Source organism: Protopterus annectens, chromosome 13.part0 (assembly GCF_019279795.1).
Source record: "Protopterus annectens isolate FY-2018-M chromosome 13.part0, PAN1.0, whole genome shotgun sequence".
Lineage (NCBI taxonomy): Eukaryota > Metazoa > Chordata > Ceratodontiformes > Protopteridae > Protopterus > Protopterus annectens.
Genome location: NC_056747.1, coordinates 69,391,851 through 69,414,608, shown reverse-complemented (window position 1 = coordinate 69,414,608; position 22,758 = coordinate 69,391,851). Strand labels below are relative to the sequence as shown.

The window sequence follows — 22,758 nt, the reverse complement described above, 5'->3', positions numbered from 1 at the left end:
CAAAAGAATGAAAGCAGGGCTTAATAACAGACAATTTAAACAGCAAAAATGCAGTGCAGCTATGCACTGAAATCACTAATATGTATTAAAGACTATAGTTAAAGCAGATGCAGACTGTTAAAATTACTTCAAAATCAGATCAGGAAATGAAAACATTTATCTGTCTTTCTCAAATAGAACTATTACAATGCAGATTCAATAAAAAAAGATAGATATATTAGGTCATCTACATTTTGAAAATTTGGTGCAGTGTTTAGTTATGTGTAGTGTGTGTCTCACCCCAAACCGTAAGGGGAAAAAAAAGCCTATATGGACTACCACACACACACTGGGAACATCTACCATTCAATATCATAGTTTCTCTGCCATATAACTAAGTTGTAAATTCTTAAACCACAGTAACAAATTAACTTTTACATATATGGTCAACCACAATAATAGTGGAAAAAGTTACCAAGATACTTGCAAATAAAAATGCAGCTGTGTAAACTGAGGTCAAAGATTGTAAAGAACTGAAGACAGCATGTGCTAACCTTATAAAGGTGTGGTCATCAGCTACTACCAGCAATGGCATAGAGATACCAATCACATGAGGAAAAATAGACAATGCCTGATACCACTAAGTAAAAGTTAATTTACTAGTCTGTGGCAAGAGTCTTCCCCATTTACAGGAGGACATGATGCTTCTTACTGACATATTATAAATAATTAAAAAAACTATGGAAGTATACAGACTTTCATTTTGGAGAGAAGCCACATTTTGTGTCTGGGTCGTGTATGGCCTTCCACATAACAAATATCTCATAAGGTGTAAAGCGATGAAACACAAGAAGCTCTTTATAATAACAAGGATCAAATGAATTCTGAAAATTAGAAGGGACCTTTTGATCTCCTGTTTGGATGCCTACATGCAACTCCGGTTTCAGTCCTGCCCAGTCCAGACACATCCCAATGTAGATATCATCAATTGGAATAAATGCAACATTCAGAGATGCCTTGTGAATATGCCTGGCTGTAAAAGCTGACAGCAGGTAACCACCACCTGCACAATAAGGAGGGAACCTTCTTCTTGAGGTTACTTGTTCTGGTACATAATACTTGCTTGACTTTCTAGTCTCCAGAAACACAACTGTAACAAGCTGTCCGACAAACAAGTGTTTATCACCTTTGTTTCCATTTAGACTTAATAAATACTGTACAACAGCATCAGAATTAACAAACACGTCATCATCAGCATTCAGAAGGAAGTTTACATGAGGACAATTCTGCTGTAACCATGCAAAGAAAAGGACTTGTTTAAGGGTGAGATTGAAGAAAGTGTCATAAAAGTCCCACTGCAGTATGTCGCCATTTTCTTTACTTTCAATTGAAAGAAGCTGTTGGAGTTTCTTGCTTTCTTTCTGATCTGAATGGACTCCAAGGATAAAAAGCAGACGGATCTGTACTCCTTCATATTTTCGCTCCTCTCCCCAGGTTTTACGAATGGTCTGTCGACGAGTGTAGAACTTGGGTGAAGACTTGATCACAAGTAGTAGAAAGATCTTGTCCGATTGCTCAGATCCACCACATTTCATAGGAGCATCATGAATGATTGGAAAATTCCTACAGTGTTTGTACTTTAGAAAGTCCTTTATGTGTTCGAATAGTCCAGAGAAACCTTTAATATTGGCCACTGATGTATTTTCTTTGCACTGTAATGAAGTATTTACCGACTGAAAGGTGAAAGATGTATTTTGAGTTTGTTCAGATAGCATTTCCATTTTTTTAGTAATCCCTTTAAAGGTAGTTTGATATCTTCCAAGAAAGAAAAAGAAAGTCACAAGGGTGAAGACGACCAAAAATCCTGATGGAAACCTCCATACGTACCTGATTAAAAAGGGGAAAAAAGAAAGATTAGCTACTTAAGTCTGCTAAAATAATATTTTGTTACTAACTAATTTTCCCAAAACATTTTCATGCAAAAGCTAACACTTTCAACAAATAAGCTGACAGATGAATAAACAAGTGTAGCTAGATTGCTGTAGCCATACTATGGAGTATGATGTCCAGGATACAACATGGAGTAAGCTTAGAAGAGAGGAAGGCAACTGACAGGTGAAAGAATGTGACCTCATACTTGTACTTTCTCAGGTAAAGGCACAGCAAGGTGTCATGGCCCCATGGCTTTACACTCATTCATATGAAAAACATATGGACTCCAGATATCAACAGATCTTTTGATATAAAGGGCTACACAGGTAAACAACATTTGACCTAAACACAGAGTTTAGTAATATTTTCTTAGTATATCTGACCACCCCCCTTTACTGGATGGTGCTATGGAAAAACTCTTCATAATCTTACTGATGCCAGTCTAAACATTTGGCAAGATGGTGTCGAAGAAGAGTTTACAGCTGTCACTGATAGTTTAATAATACCATGAGGAAGAAGATATAGATGGTTGTTGAGTTCTGCAGGCAGAGCTATGAAGGTACAAACCATCAAATGTTAAAGAAATACTATCATAGGAACTTACTAGGCTATTGGCCCTGAGGCCTTACAAGCATAGCCAAGAATTTAGCCCATGTTCCAACATGTCAGCACACTATGCCATTGCCCACCAGTAACATAGGTGGAATCCCGGGGGTGTATTTTCTGTTCCCCATTCACTTATTCAGGTTGTGCTTAAAAAGGTTTAATGACATACTCTGCTTTATGTGGACAGGGAGTCTATTCCACAAAAGGGGGAGTCTCTAGGATACCAAACATTTCCACCAACAAATCCAATTGATGTTACAGACCAGGTTGAGGTCTCGCATGCAGGTTACTCGAGTGGAGCTTGACTTGTGGATATGCAGCAGTTCCATCAGGGCATGGTCTGAAATTGCTTTGTATGCCAGACAGAGGTCACCTCTGAGGAGTCTGTAGGAGACTGAGTAGAGGGACAGAGCTTTTAGCCTATCTGTGTAGGATAGAGGTTTCAGGCCCTGGATTCTCCATGTGAGGAATCTCTGTGGTCTCTCCAGCTGCTGCATGTGCTTTGTGAGATATATGCTGAAAGAGGCATTGTATTCAATAATCAGTTTTATAAGGGAAGAATACAGGGATGACTACCTTGTCCCTGGATGAGATACTCTTACTAATGAGATGGGGCATGTAGAAAGCTTTTCATACAATGGAGACAATATGGTGGTCAAAAGTCAGTTTGCTGTCAACCTGGTTTCTCAATTCCCCACAACTGGTTGCGTGCTTAGTACCTTATCAATGTGATAATTTGTGGGGATTTCATTCTCCCCAAAAGAGATGATGCATTTTTTGGCATTCAGTTTGTGGCCATGTTTCTGGCACCAGTCATTTGTTTGGGTGAGACCCTCTTGGAAGATGTCCACATCACTAGGGGAAATGATGACAGCACCCAGCTTGCAGTCATCTACAAACCTGGTCAGCCATAGTCCACTAGATTTGGCTTGCACCTCTGAGAAGTATATCCCAAACAGCAGAGGCCCCATGACCAATCCTTGGGGTAACACTACTTGTTGCGGGTCTACTACTTGAGGTACCTTCCCCTATTTTGACTAGGTGGGTTCTCTCAGTGACCCTGTTTGCTACCCATCTGGTAACATATGGATTGATGCCTAGTTGAGAGAGTTTATCCATTATTCCTGAGTGGGGAATAGTATCGAAGGCCTTGGCCAGGTCAAGGTAGGTGGTGTACACCATCTTCTCCTCATCTATGGCCATGGTGACTGTCTCAAAGAGGTCAACCAAATTTAACAGGCATGACCTCCCCTTAACAAAACCAAACTGTGTGGGATCAAGTGTCTAAAGGTTGCCAATGGTGACTGTCTCAAAGAGGTCAACCAAATTTAACAGGCATGACCTCCCCTTAACAAAACCAAACTGTGTGGGATCAAGTGTCTAAAGGTTGCCAATGTCCTTGTTAATGACAGTGGCGGCTGATGATTTCAAATTAAAGGAGGGCTGCAGGAGACAGCTGAATGTGTGGGGCCAATGGGTAGCGATGTGGACAACTAAAAAGGAGTGGAGCTATGCACAAAACCACAACTGGAACTTTAATTAAATACGCTGCCCTGGGTGCCAAACCATCATTACGAGAGTCCAATTGAGACAAAATGAAGTGTAGAAGAAAAAAATATTTCAATGCATTGGCTATATGACAACTTACTTAATATCTAGATGGAAACACAAAGGTTGTGAGGCATGAAAAAATAAATTGCTTTTTAAACACATTACTGGAATGCCAGTCAAAAGCAGTCCCAATTATAATTTATATTCAGCTTGATAAAATTACCAAGTAACATGCTGAACGTAGCAATCTTTGTGATACCCCCACTTGTAAAAATGTTTCTTATCCAAATGTTTCTTATCCAAAGAAGACCTGCTGCCTGACAACTATCTACTTGTTTCATAGGGAAGACATAATCAAAGTAAAAAATGAACAGCAAACAAGAAACAAGCTCAAGATAAATTGCTTAAAGGATTACTGCACAAGTTATGGACCACACATGATAGATTGGCATTCTGTTTAGTTTATGGGTAAAGCCTGCAAAGATGACTACAAGTCTTCAACAAATGTAATGAGCTTCTGAAAATACTGTAATCCTGTCCTTTATTACAAATACTGTCATATGCATTTCAATACCTAAGGCTTATACGTTATCTAGTTATGTAAATATTCTCTGCATGGCAACAACAAAAAGGCTTTCAATGCTGGTAATTCTTTAACAGTATGCTTATTAAAGCATACTTGCATCTTAATCTCTGACAAGCTTACCTGATGGTCATTAAAGCATTGCTACTTAAACACAGAGCAACAGGGCACTGCAACAGCATGCATTCTGAATAAGAAACATAAATCAACAGTATAAAAATATGACAGAAAACCAGAACATTCTGCAAAATCAAGGACAGATGAAAAGGCCACGGTCGTACTTGTGGTCTACCTTGGATGGGGGAATACTCTGCACACACACTGCATAATTGCTCTTTGCCTTGCTTGGACACATTCAAAGCCACTACAGTCGGGTGCAACAAGTTTGTCACAATTTGAAATGTCTCTGGCTGTCGGTGATGGCTCATACCTCTCAACCTCAGAGCAAGAAATCTGGACAAAGCCATACATAGCAGTGGGATACAGGCCCAAAAATAAGAACATTTTTTTAAATATTGCTCTTATAAACTTAGAAAGATAATAGAATAGTAGTAGGTCTTGCATTAGTATGAATTTTCTGAAGGGTATAACATCTGAAACTCAAATGCCTGCCATTATTTTCTAACTTCAATCTTTAATGATTTGCCACTAATTTGCCACAATTTTATGAAAAACAGACCAAAATGTGATGCAAAAATATAAAATTGCCACACAATACAGCTGGGAACCTGTCAAAGAAGGGACACCTTTTTAATATTAGTACTGTTAACTTGAGCAGCTGACAAAATAAGAGCATCTACATCCATTGAGAAATAAAAGCAATCTATAACTGATCATTACATTTATTTATAAAACTGTAAACCCTCCATGTTTTCTTTCAAAATTGCCATTTTGCAGAGGGATTATAAGGGGGAGAGCAACATTTTGAGCCAAAATTGGGGACAGTTGAGAGGTTTGGATATTCCTAATTCTTTAAAGCGATTTATTTGCATGTACCTCTCAACCTCTTAATGCAGGAAGTCTGGACAAGGCCAAATATATTGGGGGAGCATACAAACAGTACTAACAATTGCTCTTGTATAAACTTGACAGTTGATAGAATAACAGGTCTTGCTTTAGGATGCATTTTTCTGAAGGTTATGATGTCTGAAACTCAATCTCTGTCATTATTTTAGTGACTTCATTCCAAAATGATTTGCCAGAAAACCCCGAATTTTGAGGAACAAACCAAAAATAAGAAGCGAAAATCTGTACAGTTGAGAGGTATAGTTCAGCTGGGGCTGTCTGAGTTTGCTGCCCTTACCCCCTCAAAAAATCATGGTCGAATGGAGCCTCCCCCCCGCAGCCATTCCAATGTCCCATTCTTTGGTTATTTTGCCCCCATTTATCACAAACACTGTAATGCGCATACTGCTTCACTTCTGCGATGATTTGGATTTCATTTGAAAGTTTTATTTTGCATTTTCCATAACACATATTCCATATTCCATAGCACAAACACATATCTGCTAAACAAAGCAATGCAGTCTCACAATGAAAACAGACTTGGCATTAAAACTTCTCTGCCCTTGAAACTCTCATTCATTGAAACCCACATTCAAAGAAAATGCATTTTGCCAGTGGCAGATAAATATCAGCTTTATGGCTGTTTTCAAATCATAGGCCCATTGAACACGAAACATACACGTGCTCTTTGATACAGCTTCCTGGTTGTATTAAATTATATTCCTTGTACAATACAATACAGTTGTTAGAGGGCATTTTAAATTTATTGTTTTGACCATTTTTCCACTAAACAATGAAACAAAATGTATGCACCAATAATGACAGAACTGCCCAATTCAGAACATTTCCATCATAAAAGTCTATACAAGCTTCTACAGTCCACCAGTCTCAGTAAATATGCACAGTCTCTGAAGTAAAAGTCATCTAAATTCTACATTAAAGAAATCTGTAACTAATGAAGAGGTTGCTGCTAGCAAACAACTGTATATGTCATTGTTTCATCTACAAATAAAGTTACCCTTGAAGAATAAATTGCCTATGTTGCATTAAAAAAATAAGCTAGTAATATCGCAATAGGGAATGGATGACAAACTGATAACAGGTTCATAGTTACTAGGCATCTTCACCAAAAATGACTGCAGCATCAACCCCCTTTACAACATAGTACAGTATGAGCAATACATCTACCTACTGTGGGAGTAGAACCTACAGTCTTCTTCATCAAAAGCAAGTACACTACCTGTTGTGCTATTAACAATGCAAGCCAACCCAGCATAAGCAGCACTAAACTTTTGTTCCTCTGCAGCTCTCAGCTCCTTGTAAAATCTACATCAACACAACTGTATCTCTGAACTTTGCATCACTAGAAATCTGGAAAAAAACAAAATGTATTGGGGGGCCCAAAATCCAGGGACACATTTTAAACATTGCTTGTATAATGTTGGAAAGTTGCTAGAATAAAATGCTGTGTTACCACCATACATTTCACTGCCAACTCTTAAACCCAGGACCCTGCGCAAAACAGTCAGAGCAACATACCACTATGCCAAATCAGCTGTTTTGTGAAAGAGAGGAAGACAAACTTAAATGGCTATCATTTAATGAATTCAGTTCTCAACATAGCAGTCAACCTCTTAGCACAAAACACCTGAACAAAGTCAATAATGGGAGAATACAGCCCACAAACATTCAACAAATTCATTTCTCACCATAGCTCTCAATCTTAGCACAAAAAACCTGCACAAAGCCAATAATGGGGGGATACAGTCCCAAAAATAGGGACAAATTTCAAATACCCATGTTATAAATTTAGAAAATCGCTAAAATAAAAGGTTGTGTTACCATATACTTTCTGAAGAATATGAAGTCTGAAATTCAGATGCCTGTTATTTTTATTTATTTAACATTTGTTAACCAGGAAAGTCTGACTTGGAACAAAAGCCAATTCTCAGCAGAGGCCCAGGGAGTAACACTACAGGCACATGTCTTTGTAAGATGGGAGGACATGCAGACTCCACACACAAGGCACCCAAGCCAAGAATCAGACCAGAGAACCTGTAGCTGTCAGGCAACACTGCTACCAGTGCACCACTCCACTACTGACTGTGTAAAGAAAAACAAACCTACAGAAACCACATTAATGAGGAACAAAAGAAATATGAGGCAAAAATCTGCAAACATTTTTTACAAATGGTGGTGGGTAGGGAATTCAGGCCCTTGCCACTTGCATCCATGGTACAGAGGTTCAAGCCTGAGGTATTCTCTACCCATGTGTTCTCTGGAGCATTTCTCTCTCACACACACAAACACACACACACACACACACACACACACACACACACACACACACACACACACGTCTTCTACCTGGCCTGCATTAGTTCAACTTCTCTGCAGTCTCCGTTCTTGCCCTCTTCCCACAGAAGCAATTACTTCAGCAGTCTCCATTCCCATCCTCGGTCCATGGAAGCAACTTATCTTCTACCTGAATTACTTCTCTATTCCTGAAGTAAATCCATGCTCCTTAGCCCGCACAAGCTAATGGATGGGTTTCTGGTCCTCCTCTCAGCCTGCTGATAATGCTGGTTTCCCGCAAAAGTAGGCTGGAAGCCCCAGCCTGCTGATGATGCAGTCCGGTGTTGATCTGTTCCATGTCATCATCACTGCACAGGCTGCAGGGCAGGAATGCCATTCTCCCTTATCTGAATTGCCTGGCAGAGCAGTCTGGAGTTCTGAGAGAGGATGAACTCCAAGCACAGCACGCATGCATGGAGTTCCAGACTCATTCAGTTTCTTTTTTAAAATTATTTCCCTTTTCTTTTTACATTTCTAGGTGGTGGGAGGGGGTGCAGTCCTATAGCATGAGCCACCCCTGGTTAATGAGGTCCATGATAATCCACTCTGTGGCCTTGCAGATCAGGCTAGTAAGGCTGATGTGTCTATAATTTCCTGGATCAGTGGGCACTCCACCTTTGTACAAAGGGATGACAGTACCTGTCCTTGACTCGGCTGGGATGAAGCCATTACTCAGGCTTTAGTTGAATAGGGTTGCCTAATGGTGCTGCAAGTTCCTGCCTGAGTTCATGTAGGATGCAGCCTGGGATGCTATCAGGTCCCATGGAAGCTGTATTTTTTTACCTTTGAGAGGGTAGTGATGACTTGCTCCCTAGAGATAAGGGGAAGCAGGCAAGTACTGGGGATGTCCTGTTTTATTGATGAGGGGACAGAGAGGAATGAAGTTTATACTGAACCTGTCTGCCAGCAGGTTGGCTATATCTACAGGGTTTGTGTATGTGGTGTCCTTGACCACCAGTTCTGAAGAGATCTGGGTGCTTCCCTTGAGATTGCGGACATAAAAGCTTTACGATTGTCTTTAGTAGGTGTGGCCAGTTTGGACTATATACCTATCAGAATTTTAACATCTTTAATTATAGTAGCTTAGATATTGATATAAATTTCTTTCAGTTGTTTATGAAAGGATTGAAATTTGTTCCCAATAAAAAAGTTTGTTTGTGTCTTTTGGCTTTTCCCGGTTAGAGGTCGCCACAGCGGGACACTGGTCCGCTAATAATAGGCAGCAGATTTTTACGTGCTGGCTTGCCGGGCCTAACGCACAACCTTCAACGAAAGAATGCCCATTCACGCATGTTGCCACACAGAAGACGCTCTGAGAATCAAACTGGCAACGTCTAACTGTGAGGCGACAACGCTACCGCAGCACCACCACCTTCAGTCTGTTCCAAATAAAAAAGTGATATTAGTAAAATTTAGTTGACCTTAAATTGTTTGTGATGAAAAAGAACCTTGAATTTTTATATGAAGGAAATAGGAGTTAGCAGATTTGTGACAAGCAGCTTAGAAGGAAAAGTGTTTATAACCCAGTATTGCACCCACAACTCAGAATTTTTGAGAAGGTAGTGGAAACTGAGTTGAGACGCAAGCTTAGTAAAACCAATATTCACCCTAACCTAATGTGGAATGAGAGGCAGTTGCTCAAAAAACTAAGTGAGAATAAAAATATTAGGGTGATGAGACCAGATAAGGGTGGGAGTAAGGCTATCATGGATCATATTATTTATGTGGCAAAAATGGAATCTATTTTAGAAGATGAGGAAAGATACAATAGAGTATCGATTAATGAAATAAATATTGCACACTCCAAGATTGATTTGGCATTAAGAGAGTTATACCATGATCAGCTAATTGATATACCCACCTATAATTTTTTGGTCACTAAGAAGCCAGTGGTCCCCAATATTTTTGGGATAGTTAAGGTCCATAGGAAATCAGAGATCCACCTTTGAGACCTACAGTTTTGGCTAATGGTCCCAAAACCCATTCCTTAGCTAAGTTTGTAGATTCTAAGATTAAAAAGGTATGGGTGGAATACGATGGGTTTCTCAAGGACTCATGGGATTTTTTAAGAAGTGTTAATCCCAGTAGTTTTGAACAGAATATTATTTTTCTACTAATAGATGTAGTTGATTTATTTTCTGTTATTCCTCACAATATAGGGATGGATTGGTTTTTAGAAGCCCTACTTGAGGTGAACAAATACAATTGGAAGGAAATTAGAGTAATCATGGAATTACTTGAGTTGGTTCGTAAAACTAACTTTGTGAGCTTTGAGGGGGAATTTTTCAAGCAATTTAAAGGCATAGCTATGGGGGCTAGTTGTGCCCCCAGCTATGCAAATATTGTTTTAAATACATGGGAGAAAAAATTATTGTTGAATTCAGTATACAAGGACTGTTGGTGTCTGTATAAAAGATACCTAGATGATTTATGTTTCTTTTGGGTAGACAATGAAGATAAACGTGTACAATTTTTGCAATATATTAACGGAACTACTGATTTTTTGAAGTTTATGTATAATATTACTAGGGAAGAAGTAAATTATCTGGATGTTAATATTTACAAAGACTACAATAAGAAATTTGGCTCTAGAGTGTATAGGAAAAACATTTTCCAACTCATATTTGTATTATACAAGTGCCCACCCTTACAAGCAAAAAAGAAATTTGGTGAAGGGGCAGTTTATCAGAATATCCAGGATGACTACTAATATTGAAGATTTTAATAATCAATGTCTCAAGCTAAAGCAAATGTTCTTATGTAGGAAATACCCAGAAAGTATGTTGGAAGAGGTTATGAGAGAAGTTAAGAATGGTAGATCGGTTAGATTCAGTCCCATTTTAGGAATAGCGACCTCTGATGGAAATAGAACACAAATAGATGAGGGTACAAAGAAGGGCGAACAGTTCAGTGGTTCTTTTATTCTAAATTATAATAGTGATTCAGGGTTAATTAAGGAAATAGTTAAGAAGTGGAATCTGTTCTCTAATTTTTCAGACCTTTCAAATAATTTCCATCAGCCAGTTATTTTTTCCTATAGGAAGGACAAAAATATTAAAGAAATTCTTAAAAGGAATATTGTGGAAAGGAAAGGGTATGGAAGAAAACATGTCACATACAATTGTGGGAAATGCACACAATGTAGCCATGTGTTCAATGGTGAAAATTTGTTCTTACAAGGCAGGAATGCACTTTTGACATGCAAATCCTTTGTTAACTGTGACACTAAAGGAGTCATCTATCTGGCAGTTTGTAGGAAATGTCCCTCCTATGTGGGGAAAATGGAGAAGGCTCTAAAAAGAAGGATATACGAGCATATGTATGACATTCATAAGCAAGACCCTAATAATGCTCAGTTCAAACATACTAAAGTTTGTAAAGAAGCTTCCTTTCTGTTTTTTGTTATTGAATGTATCCCACATGACATTCATTGGGTGGGGTTGGGAAAACAAAATTGAAGTTAGAGAACTATACTGGCAACTGGTTTTGGAAGCCTGTAGACCCCTGGGACTGAACGAAAATGTGTCCATAAGTCCCTATTTTGAAATTAAGATCAGCTAGGCTTTGATGGGGTTGAACTTTATGAATTTGGAATGCTTTAGAGTTCATTTTAACATGTTTTAATGTATTTGAGGAACTAGTTATAATTTACATAAAATCCTGTTTATTGCACACATTCAAATAAAAGTTATTTTATCCACTAAATGGTGCTATTGCTATAGGCAAGGATTTTATATGTATGTTTTTATGAATGAAAACATTTAAGTTTTAGTTTTTAGCTTCCAGCTTTAATGTTTTTTAAAATAAATTTTATACATCAGGTCACATAAATGCAATGAATTTTCTACATTCATATATTTATATATGCATTTTTGGTTTTTACTATAATGAATAAGTTAGTGTCAAGTTTTAAAATTAATGCATTGTATTAATATTCATGAGACATGTTTAGCTATGGATTGTGATTGGTGCAAAGTTATTTAAATTTGTATTTAAGGGTGAGTTTAGTTTCACATCTGAAGAAGTTCCATTTGGAAAGAAAAACACGGTGAGACAGTTAAGCGTTTTGTGTTGATTACTTGGGAGCTGTGTTTATGTTGGATACAATAAAAAAATTTTGGCATTTGACCACTTGTTACAGCTGCTGGTGCTTCTTTACTCTTATTTGGTTGGAGTTCCACTCCCTGAAGCGCTTTTATCTCTGTTGTGCAGTTTGGACTCTGCTTTGGAAGATTTCACTAGTGTTCTTATTTGCTTGTTCAGGCTAAAGAGAGATGGCTTCCAATTAGACAACTGCTCCTTCTTGGTCCTGGAGTGAATTTTTTTTTCCTTTTATTATAGAGTTTATTTATTGTAGATGTCCACCAGACAGGTTTACTCTTCCTTGAGAAGGATGATTTCATCCCGTCTGGTATTCCTGATTCCATGCAGCTATATAAATGCTCATATAGTACTTTGGTGTAAGTTTGGACATATTTCTGTGAATGGGGAGGGGGCCGTGAAACTGTTTATATCTTCCCTCAGGAGGTAGTAATCAGCTTTGAAGAAGTTTTTTTGTTTGATCCTAGGTGGGGCTTCAGGGGAAATGGTGACTTTGAAAGTAACTGCTTTGTGGTCGGATCTTACCAGAGATGACACTGTAGGAATGCTGCAGTGGTTACTCATGTTGGTTAATACCAAGTCCAAGATATTTTCACCTCTTGTGGGGATGTCATCCAGCTGGTCCAAGGAATTTGCATTAATGAAATCAAGGAATGTCTGGGTATTTGTGTTTTGGCATGAGTATTTCTTCCAATCTATGGTTGGATAGTTAAAGTCACCCAGGATCAGGGTAAAGGGTAGAATCTTGATGGATTCTAAGAGGTCCAGATGGATGGGATGGGCATCTTGAGTCAGAGCTGGAGCCCTGTAGCTATCTATGATTTGAATAGGGGTCTTGTCAATTGTTAATTGCACATGGAGTATTTTCTGTGCATCATACTTGTTTAACCAGCCTAGAGGTGTGTACATCTTTTATATATATTGCAACTCCACCTCCTTTTGTTTTGCTGCCCATGGCTTGGGGTCTGAATGAATGATATGATGAATAACCTGGTATGGCTGGGGTGCTCTCCGCAGCTTTGAACCAGGTTTCTGTGACTACACAAATGTCAGCTTCTTCCTTTGTTAATGTTAATGCTTGCAATGAGTGCAGTTTCATGTTTAGACTCCTAGAGTTAAGCAGCATAACCTTTAATTTATGTTTTGATGAAATTTTCATGTTGATAGTTTTGACCTCATTGTATTGCTTAAAAAAGGCACTATGGGGGAGTCAAGAGCCTTTGCCAGGAGCCTGAAGCCCAAGAGAGAGAGAGATACAGGCCATCTTTGGCAAAGCATCATGGCTTGTCAATCATGTCAGTCCAGGTTGTCAGGTACTGGATCCCCTTTGAATGACACTAGAAACTAAGCCAGCTGTTAAAGTCAACCATTTTCTGTTTGTATTGAGGCATCATTCTGGGTGACAGTAGAATGCTGCTTAAGGCTATGGACATACCTGCCTGGGACACATACCGAGCAAGCTCGATCATCTCTCTTTATATAATCCAGGTAGGTACGTCTCAAGTTATTCACTCCAACATGGACTGTGACGGAGTCATAACAGTACCTGTTGACAGATGAGTGCATTTGTGATATGGAGGATTCTGGCACCTGACATACTAACCATGACTTTCTTCTTATCCATCCTGGTGAGGGGCACATCTGTGCGTCTCACAATGGAGTCTCCTATGACTAATATGTTGGGTTTATGTTTAGGCCTTAGTGGCTGAGAGAGACAGGTGTGTGGACTGTGTGGTGGGCAGTGGAATTCACATGCGGTTATGCCTTGGAGGTCTCTCTTGTTTGGGTATGCTTTTGTTGAGGACCTCCACATATGTGGGGGGTGTTGTGTAGGTGTGGGTAGTGTTTGAGGTGTTGTGTTTGTGTTGCCAACCTTCTCAGTGCCAGATATACTGATCTGTGAGGGAGAGAGCAATGACAGTAGGTGCTTGATATAAAGTACAGTTTGATCTACATTGCTGCAGTCCATATATGGGTAAGTCTGCTGTGTCGGTCGTCGAATACCAAAGTATAAGGCTGGCGGTCCGGTCGGGCGCTTAGAACTGACAGTCTTTTCTTGCCCCAGATGTCAGAGGCCCTAAAAAGAAAGGCCCACCGCCTCTAACACAGAGGGAAGGGAGGGAGGAGTAAATTGACTGCAGCAATGTAGATCTTCGAATGGTAAAACATAAGCATTTAGAGCTGCCAAAACTCCTTGAAACCTTTTCTGCTCAAAAATAATATCGCAACATTATGCACATAAAAGATACCATATCCTTGGAAAATTAAAAAAGGCTCAACCACCATAAGGGCCTGTAACAACTCTCGGTAGCTGCAGGCTCAAAGGTTGTAGGAGTGAGTTTCTCAAAACAAAATTGAGCTCTCGTGGGGGTCTTATATTCTTTGCCCCTCTAAGCCACACAAAATTAGGCTAGAAACATCAAATTCCTTTGCTGTACTCCAAAAATAAAACCTCCTCCATTACATCAAAACTTGCTGTGGGAAGCTGAGACCTCCAGGATTTAAAACAGAATATGCCAGGCTGTTAGATGTAGAGAGTGAAGTTAATCGGGGAAGGCCAGGAGGCTCCCGCCCCAGACTTCAGTAATGGGGTACCAGTGTGCTCCGAGGCCAATCTGGAACTTTCCAAAGCTGTGGATGAACCCCCTTTGTGCAAAACTTTGGCAGCTGGTAGTTTAGTGGAGAAGTGAACAGATCTGGAAAGAAAAATCCTTGAAAGCCATTGACATTCTGAGCCCACCACAAAAAAATTCTTTGAAAATGCAAGGTATTATCTGAATGACAGTGTCCATCATCTTAGCACTGCTATCACATACTGTAAATGATGAAGAAGAACCTTCGGAACACTCTGGGCGCAGTAGATAAATAAAATCCTAGGCCCACTTCTGGCAGAGAGGGAGGTTGTGTGGCCTTTATTTGAAGTAGCAGAGAAATTTGTTTGGGCAAGAGGATCTGGCAGCTGAAAAAGGGTCATTGGGGGCTGTTTACTTAAAGGAAACTCCCTGTTCTAGGTCTGAAGAAACTGAGCTCTGCCCCCTACACGCCTAGATCTACCCCTAGACACAGCCTGCATGGACTTAGCCTGTCTTCCATTTTCTTCAAGACTGACTCCACAGGTGAACCAAACAACAGCAGCCACTCCTAGGCGAGGCCTGTACAGCATCAAAGATATTTATGAGCTCAGGCACCCCTGTAATACCTATCCGGTTTAACAGGAGCAGCATCAGAGCCTGCAAAAAAACTCCCACTCTGGCTCCACCCTAGGCCTCTTTATCAGGAGGGCAAAGAACCTCTAATCTAAGTGCTTCTGGGGCACAGATCCTGCTGCACTAGGAGAGACCCAACAGAAGCTAAACCCGAGCCTAACCACCCTAGGAAGGAGGGAGTACAGTGACCTGTGAAGCCCATATTAGTGCACCGCTTCCCAAAGACCAGCCACAAACAATCTAACCTTCGCTTAATATGCGCTTATTGAATCTAGCACATCTGCATCTCTCACCAATTGTGTTCGTAGGTGGTAGCAGTAGAGGGTTGTCCGTGTACATGACGCAGTTGCTACACTATCTCAGAATGCCCATATCAACCAGACTGGCAGGAGAAAATGTAGGAAATTGTCCACGTTCATATTACCCTATCATACGATACAAATAGCGAATGCTATTTCATCGTACCTAAACTATCTAAACAAAATATCGAACACATGGAACAGCAAATTTTTTCCCAGGGAAAAAATTCACTGTTCCAAAACACATACACACAACACAACCACACCAAAATAAACAAACCACACACATACACTTAACAAAACCATAATTCTAACCCTACACTACTACCTATCAACTCACCTTAACCCAACCCTAAAGTCCCTAACTACTGCACACTCACCTTACCCGCTTCCTAACCCCAAGTCCCTAACTACCGCACACTCACCTTACCCACTCCCTAACATCCCTATCGCACACTCACCTTACCCCGATCTGTTCCCACACTTACTTAACTCAGTCCGTAACCTCCGTTCGCATACTTACCTCAACCCGGTCCGTAACCTTCCCACCTCAGTAGAGTAAATAGCGAAGCCATGGAACGGACAACCAAAATCTTACCCTACGTAAGATTTCGAAGTTCCGTAGCTTTGCTATTTTGGGTTTTCGACAAAAATGGATAGATATTATAGCATTCAAAGTTTTGAAACTTCAATGCTTTAATATAGACCCAAATTGTCCATCCATATTTGTCAGGAACTGAAAGGGGGGAAGATCTGCGAGTTGTACTACTAGATAACACAAGTGCTACTAAGGGAAAACGTGTAGCTGGAATACCTCACAAAGGGTTAAAAACCATGCAGCTGAAGCTCTGGATGCAGCAGACCTGTATCTAGACTATGCTGCTCAATTTTAAGGTTAAGAACTCAGTAAGAAAAAACTCACAATGAAGCACAGATTAATCACTTGTAGTCAAAAGAACAGAACAGTCACAGTATGAAAAAATACAGTTAAACAGCAACAAAATGCAGTTGAGCAGTAATGAATTGCAGTAGATAATCAGTAAATTGCTTTGAAACAGTAGCTCACAAATCACAACAGTAACAGACAACACAAACAAAGCAGCGATTCCGTAGAATACTGTCATCAATTTAGTGAGGCTACCAACAAACAGTAATAAATATGGCAAACTAAATGCAGTTGAATTCCTAAGTACAAGCAGCAAAATAAAGTAGAAGGAGGTACAGTTAAGTAGAAAGTGAAGAGGCAGAAGATAATGAGATAATTCAAGGTTCAGAAACTAAAGGGGTGGGATTTTACTAAGTTCTCACTGTAAACAGTAGAATGAGCGGATGTAATGTGATGGGGGGGAGTGTCCAGTATCAACTTTATACCAGAGATGGGCAACTCAAAGCCACCAAGACTTAAGGCCACCACTGCAGCAGAGTGGGTGGATGGGACAAAAAAACAGTTGCACAGATTAGACAGATATAGAGTAAAACAGAAGTGCAGAAAACAGTTGAAAATAAACATCTTTTTCCAATATCAACAGAGCAAATGGCAGAAAGCCTCTCACTGTAGCTTTGAACAACTTGTGCAAATAAGTACAACTATCAAAACTTAACATGCCATGTAGTGTACAGATGCTGTATAAATTCAGACTAAATATAGACTACATGAAGATTAAACAATATACTTTGTTTCTACATGTCATTTGTTAAGCTTCCTGAATTACCACCTTTCAACCTGAAAGCAGAAGAGATTTTGAGAGAGCAAAAGATAAAGGGGGGGGGGTCCAAAAATAGGGACAGTTTTTAAATATAGCTCTTAAAAACTTAGGAAGTTGATATAATGAAAGACTTTGAAGTAGCATGCATTTTCCTGAAGGATAAAAAGTATGAAACTCAAATGTCTGTCCTTATTTAATGACATCAATCCTCAATGATTTTCCAGAAAACCACAGATTTTGTGAGGGACAGACAAAAAAATCTGGACAATCTGCTAAAATCTGGTCAGCTGAAAGGTATGATTGATACACTGTCAGAGTGGGAAAATATCTGCCAAGGTTCATAAATCTGCTTCTGAGAGTTCTGGATCTGGAAGTACAGAACAAGACTTAGTAAAAATGTGACTCTACGCTCCCCCTTCCCATCTCAGAATTCTCTTTCTAGTAAGAAATTCTGATGAAAAAATTAAAACATTGAATTCAGAAATTTGATTTGATGCTCAATGCAAATAGATTAGCTGGAATATATCTGAATATGTACTACAGGCAGCATTAAAGCAAATTGCTATGGAAGAAACCATTCGGGTAGATCACACATTTATTTTTCTTGAAGGCTTAAAAAGCATGGTGTGTGTACATACATACATACACACATGATATATATACACACACATATATGGGTCTACCTAAGAATATCGAAAGCCAACAGATGAAGATGGATACATCAAGATGACATCCATGAAAACCCACTTTGACACACCGGATGAACTAAATCCTTCCCAGGGTAAGCAACCTTTTGGCCATGAAGGTGAACTTTGCCCTTTCCCAAACTATAGTGTGATCTCAGAGTTGGTATGTTTAATTGGGGGTGTGGGGGCACAACCCCCTACCTGGATGAGTTTTGAGTGTTCTGGTGTTGGTTTTGTGTGTGTGTGTGGGTGACTTGGTACTTATCCTAGGAAGGATTTAGTTCATCCGGTCTGTCGAAGTAGGTATTCGTGGATGTTCTCTCAATGAATCCATCTTAGACTGGCAGCTTTCGATATTATCAGGTAGATCCATATACATTCACACACATACACACACACACATATCTATCTATATATATATATATATATATATATATATATATATATATATATATCACATACACACACTTTTTTGATTACCTTTTTTCTAACCTTAATGCACAAATGGATTAATACAATAAAAACTGATAAATACCAACATTAAAATATGTCTGGAATGACAATAATTACTATGTATTAGGCATTTGCTCTTAACAGAACAAGGTCCATCAGAGACTAAATAGATGCATATGTTACTGAGTTAAAAACAGAGTCAAAGATGGGGAGGTACAGGATTATTACATAAGAGGTATAATGTTACACCACAAATAATGCTGAAATTATGGCAAGGCTTTTGAAAAACAGACCTGACATTATAAAAATACATGGATGTATGCAGAGAAGTGAAATTACAATGCATAGTTAAAAGCATTAATTGAGGAAAAGGAAGCGTGTCAAGAAAAATGTGACTCAAATAAGGCTAGATGAGAAATGAGTAATAGGGCATGGTATAAGTAATGGATACATGTATGCATGTATAAGCCACGTGAAAATGAGAAATATAATGGAGTAACAGTACACAACTGCCTACAAGGAATAAACAAGGAACAAATTACCAAAGAATTACAAAAATGTTATTAGCCTTGACTCTTTCGGTTGCTGCTTCTACCTGAAGAAACACACAACAGTATAGAAGTTGGACAATTCGTGTTGCTTTCATTTTTTAATAAGGTGTCATTCCTTGCTTATTCCTTAAAGCCAACTGTGGACTGTTTCACACCGAATTCAACCTCTAGAGCTATTCTAGTTTATTGAAAGTAGAATGAAGTGCAGTCATGTAAATGGAATTCAACTCTCCAACAAGTGCTCTTTTATGTACGATAGGAAACATTATGAATCAAGCTTGCAGAATATGTACCAAAATGAATTAAGTTTGTGTGTTGAGAATTTGCATGTTATTTAATAGAAAAATGAAACTGAAATGTTTGTGGTTACTATGGAACTGAAACGATTTGATATGATATATAAAAATTAATCTGGAGCAGTGAAACAGGAGTATATGTCAAATTGCTGGAAAGAAATCCTGAAATAATCTGAAAAATGACATTTAAACTTGGTATACGTGAGGAGTACAATTTATTGAAAGAAAAACACATGGGACTGGAAAATATTCAGGGCAGCAGTGTTGCACATTGTTAAGCTATTATGGTGATGAGTGTACCATTAGGTTAGAAACTGATGAATCATCAGTACGAATACAAACAGCTCAACGTTAAACCTCTTCCAAAAAGTTGCATTCGAGTGCAGTATCCTAATATTTTGGCCCAAGCAGATTGTGAGCAAATATGATTGGTACAAATTTATGACAGAAAGGGACTGTATTGCTATCAGTGACATTGTCATGTTGTTGTTTTCTTTCGGCTTTTCCTGGTTAGGGGTCGCCACAGCGGAACTCCTGTCCGCTAATGATTGGCAGTAGATTTTGACGAACGCCAAGGTGCCAGCTCGACATCCAACCTTCAACGAATGCATGCCCATTTACACATGCCCACCCAAAAACATCTAATATACTCATAAAGCTTTAGCAAATATATCCTGCATAATGATGGTGATTTATTCAATAGCTTAGGAAGCTTGCCAAGATGCTAATGCATACATATTACAAAAAAAAATGTCCATTGCCAATAATGCCTGCTCCTAGAGAAGTACCAACATCATTCAGAAGTTGAACAACAATGGAAGAGAATTAAAGACCCAAGTATCATTAAAAAACAATTAAGAGTCTTTGTACTGATGATTCATGGGAAATAACATGGTTACTGTTGGGGGAAAAAGGTAATATTTTCATTTGCTTTAATATGAAAAATTCTGAATACAGTGAGAATATTTCTATTTATTTGTAGTTTAGAAGTGGTCTCTAGAACATCAAATATAACGTTTTTCTCCATACTAGATACAAAATTTAGTTCTGGTTGCTAAAATTAGAGTGTGCATACTCCAAATCATGTATTTTAATAAATCATTCAGAAAATGCATATTCCTTAGACTTTTGTCCGGTATTTCATCAGAGCTGTTCCAAAGAGATGTTGCACAGGTAATTGAAAGACTGGGAGGCTTTGTGAGCATAAATGAGAATCTGTTAGTGTGCAGTCAGTAAGAAAAGTATGACTTGAGACTGATACAGCTGCTAGAAAGATTAACACAGCAGAATCTGAACTAAGAGCATGTGTAAAATGAAAGCATCAAGTCTGAATCACATAGGTCACATAACGATGGCACACTGAGATCTTACACAGAAAAAAACAATCCATGCAGCTGATAAACTACCAAGGCCACGAGACAAGGAGCTATTACACAGGTTTTTAAATTACAGAATTTCTTGTAAAGTCTGTATGACTTCTACTATCAACTCTATTTTTCATTTTAGACCCCATTCTCCAAGTAATTTTGAGACCTAGGACCTGCTTTGATGATTTTGCCTGGGATTGATGATTCTGTTTACCCTTAGTGAGACTAGGGAAACAGGCACTGTTCTAAATGTTGATTGCTGTTTCCAGCTCCACTCTGTGCATTTTGATTGGCTGGCTTTTTAAATGTGTTTCCTTTAAACTGAGTCAATACTACAGAAGTTAGTGGAAACCTTTCCTTACTCACCTATTTCAGGGAGCATAAAGTACAGTTGTGTACACCTACCATAAATGTAGATGTTAGAGTGTCTTCACTGTTGCAGTCATGACTGTAGGGTTCTCCCCTGCCGGCAGGCAGTCCTCGGTCGGCCAGAATCCCAAAGTCTGGGTCTGGTGTCGGCTGTTCAACCATGCTCCCTGACGTCAGAGCACCAGGAGTATAAAGCTGACAGCCGACGCCATCTTCTCCAGTTTTTCTTGCCCCAGATGTCAGGAGTCCCAAAATGATAAAGGCCCCATACCCTTTGCAAATACACCTCAGAAGAATGGTGAAAAAAGGAACCACACAAAAGTAAAAATAAGAGGGGACAGGAGGGAGGGAAACCCAGACTGCAACAGTGAAGACACTTGAACATCTACATTTATGGTAGGTGTACACAACTGTACTATGTTCATCGTGTTTCACTGTTGCAGTCATGACTGTAGGGTAGAATCCCAAAGCTGAAAGAAAGGGAGGTGGTCATAAAGAAGAAGGGGTGGCTAAAAGGCCCTGCAAGACTGCAGAGGCAAAGCCTGCCCTAGACTTAGAATAGAGAGGTAGATTGTAGTGCTTAGAAAAAGTATGCACTGAACTCCAAGTTGCAGCCTCCAAAATGTCTTTGGTAGGAACTCCCCTGAGGAAGGCCGCAGAAGTGGCAGCAGCTCTGGTGGAATGAGTCCGTATACTCCCTGGGATTTGCTTTCCATGGTGTGAATAACAAAATCTGATTCCATGAGCAATCCATTTAGAAATGGTCTGTTTTGAAATGGCTTTACCTTGGGAACTAGAAGCATAAGAAACAAACAATTGTTCTGATTTTCTGATGTCCTTGGTTCTGTCCAGGTAAAAACGTAGTTGCCTGTGTACATCCAAGGAATGTAAGATCCTTTCCCCTGTATTTTGAGAAGTGGGGAAAAAAGTTGGCAAGTGGATAGTTTGATTTAAAGCCACTTTGGAAATCACCTTAGGCATGAAGGTAGGATTAGTCCTCAAAGACACCCTGTCTTGATGAAAAATAATATAAGGTTCCACAGCCATAAGAGCTTGTAACTCTGAAACTCTCCTAGCAGAGGTTAGGGCTAACAGGATAGCTGTTTTCCAAGATAAAAACTTGATGTCAGAAGAGGCAGCAGGCTCAAAAGGAGGCAAGGTTAGTTTTTCCAAAACATAGTTGAGATCCCAAGCAGGAATGGGAGGAGAACTAGGTCGTCTTAAATTCTTAGCTCCTCTGAGAAACTGTCTGATGAGCTGGTGGGAAAAGATTGAAGGATCTGTATTATAATGAGAAGAAATAGCAGAGGCATGTATCTTAATGGAAGAGAAAGAGAGACCCTTATGTAAGAGATCTGTCAAGTAAAGTAAAATTGAAGGAATGTTAGGAAGAAGAGGATCAGAATCCTGAGCCTGCATCCAGGAACAAAATCTTTTCCATTTTCCTGCATAAGATTTTCTAGTGCTAGGACGTCTGGCTTCTAAAATGACATCCATAACCTGCTTGGGTAGGAAAGAAGAAATCAAAGGCCCTGGATTAACCAGGCCACCAGGCTGAGAGTTCTGACATGAGAGTGTAGAACCTGACCCTGATGTTGGGACAGAAGATTCGGAGACTGAGGTAAAACCCAAGGGGGCTCCAGACATAGGTTTTTTTTTAGAGTAGGGTACAACAACTGTCCAGGCCAATTTGGGGCCAGCAAGATTATCATC

At 39.3% G+C, this 22,758-nt stretch overlaps 1 protein-coding gene across 1 annotated transcript in view; it reads right to left on the bottom strand.

The window, feature by feature from the left end:
* Nucleotides 1-324: 324 nt before the first annotated feature.
* LOC122817590 (N-acetyllactosaminide beta-1,3-N-acetylglucosaminyltransferase 3-like) overlaps nucleotides 325-22,758 on the bottom strand; it is a 94,238-nt gene continuing 71,804 nt past the window's right edge. Inside the window, exon 2 of the mRNA XM_044090628.1 lies at nucleotides 325-1,866. Coding sequence (XP_043946563.1) covers nucleotides 738-1,866 — 1,129 coding nt within the window. The 3' untranslated portion in view covers nucleotides 325-737. The remainder of the gene's footprint in view (nucleotides 1,867-22,758) is intronic.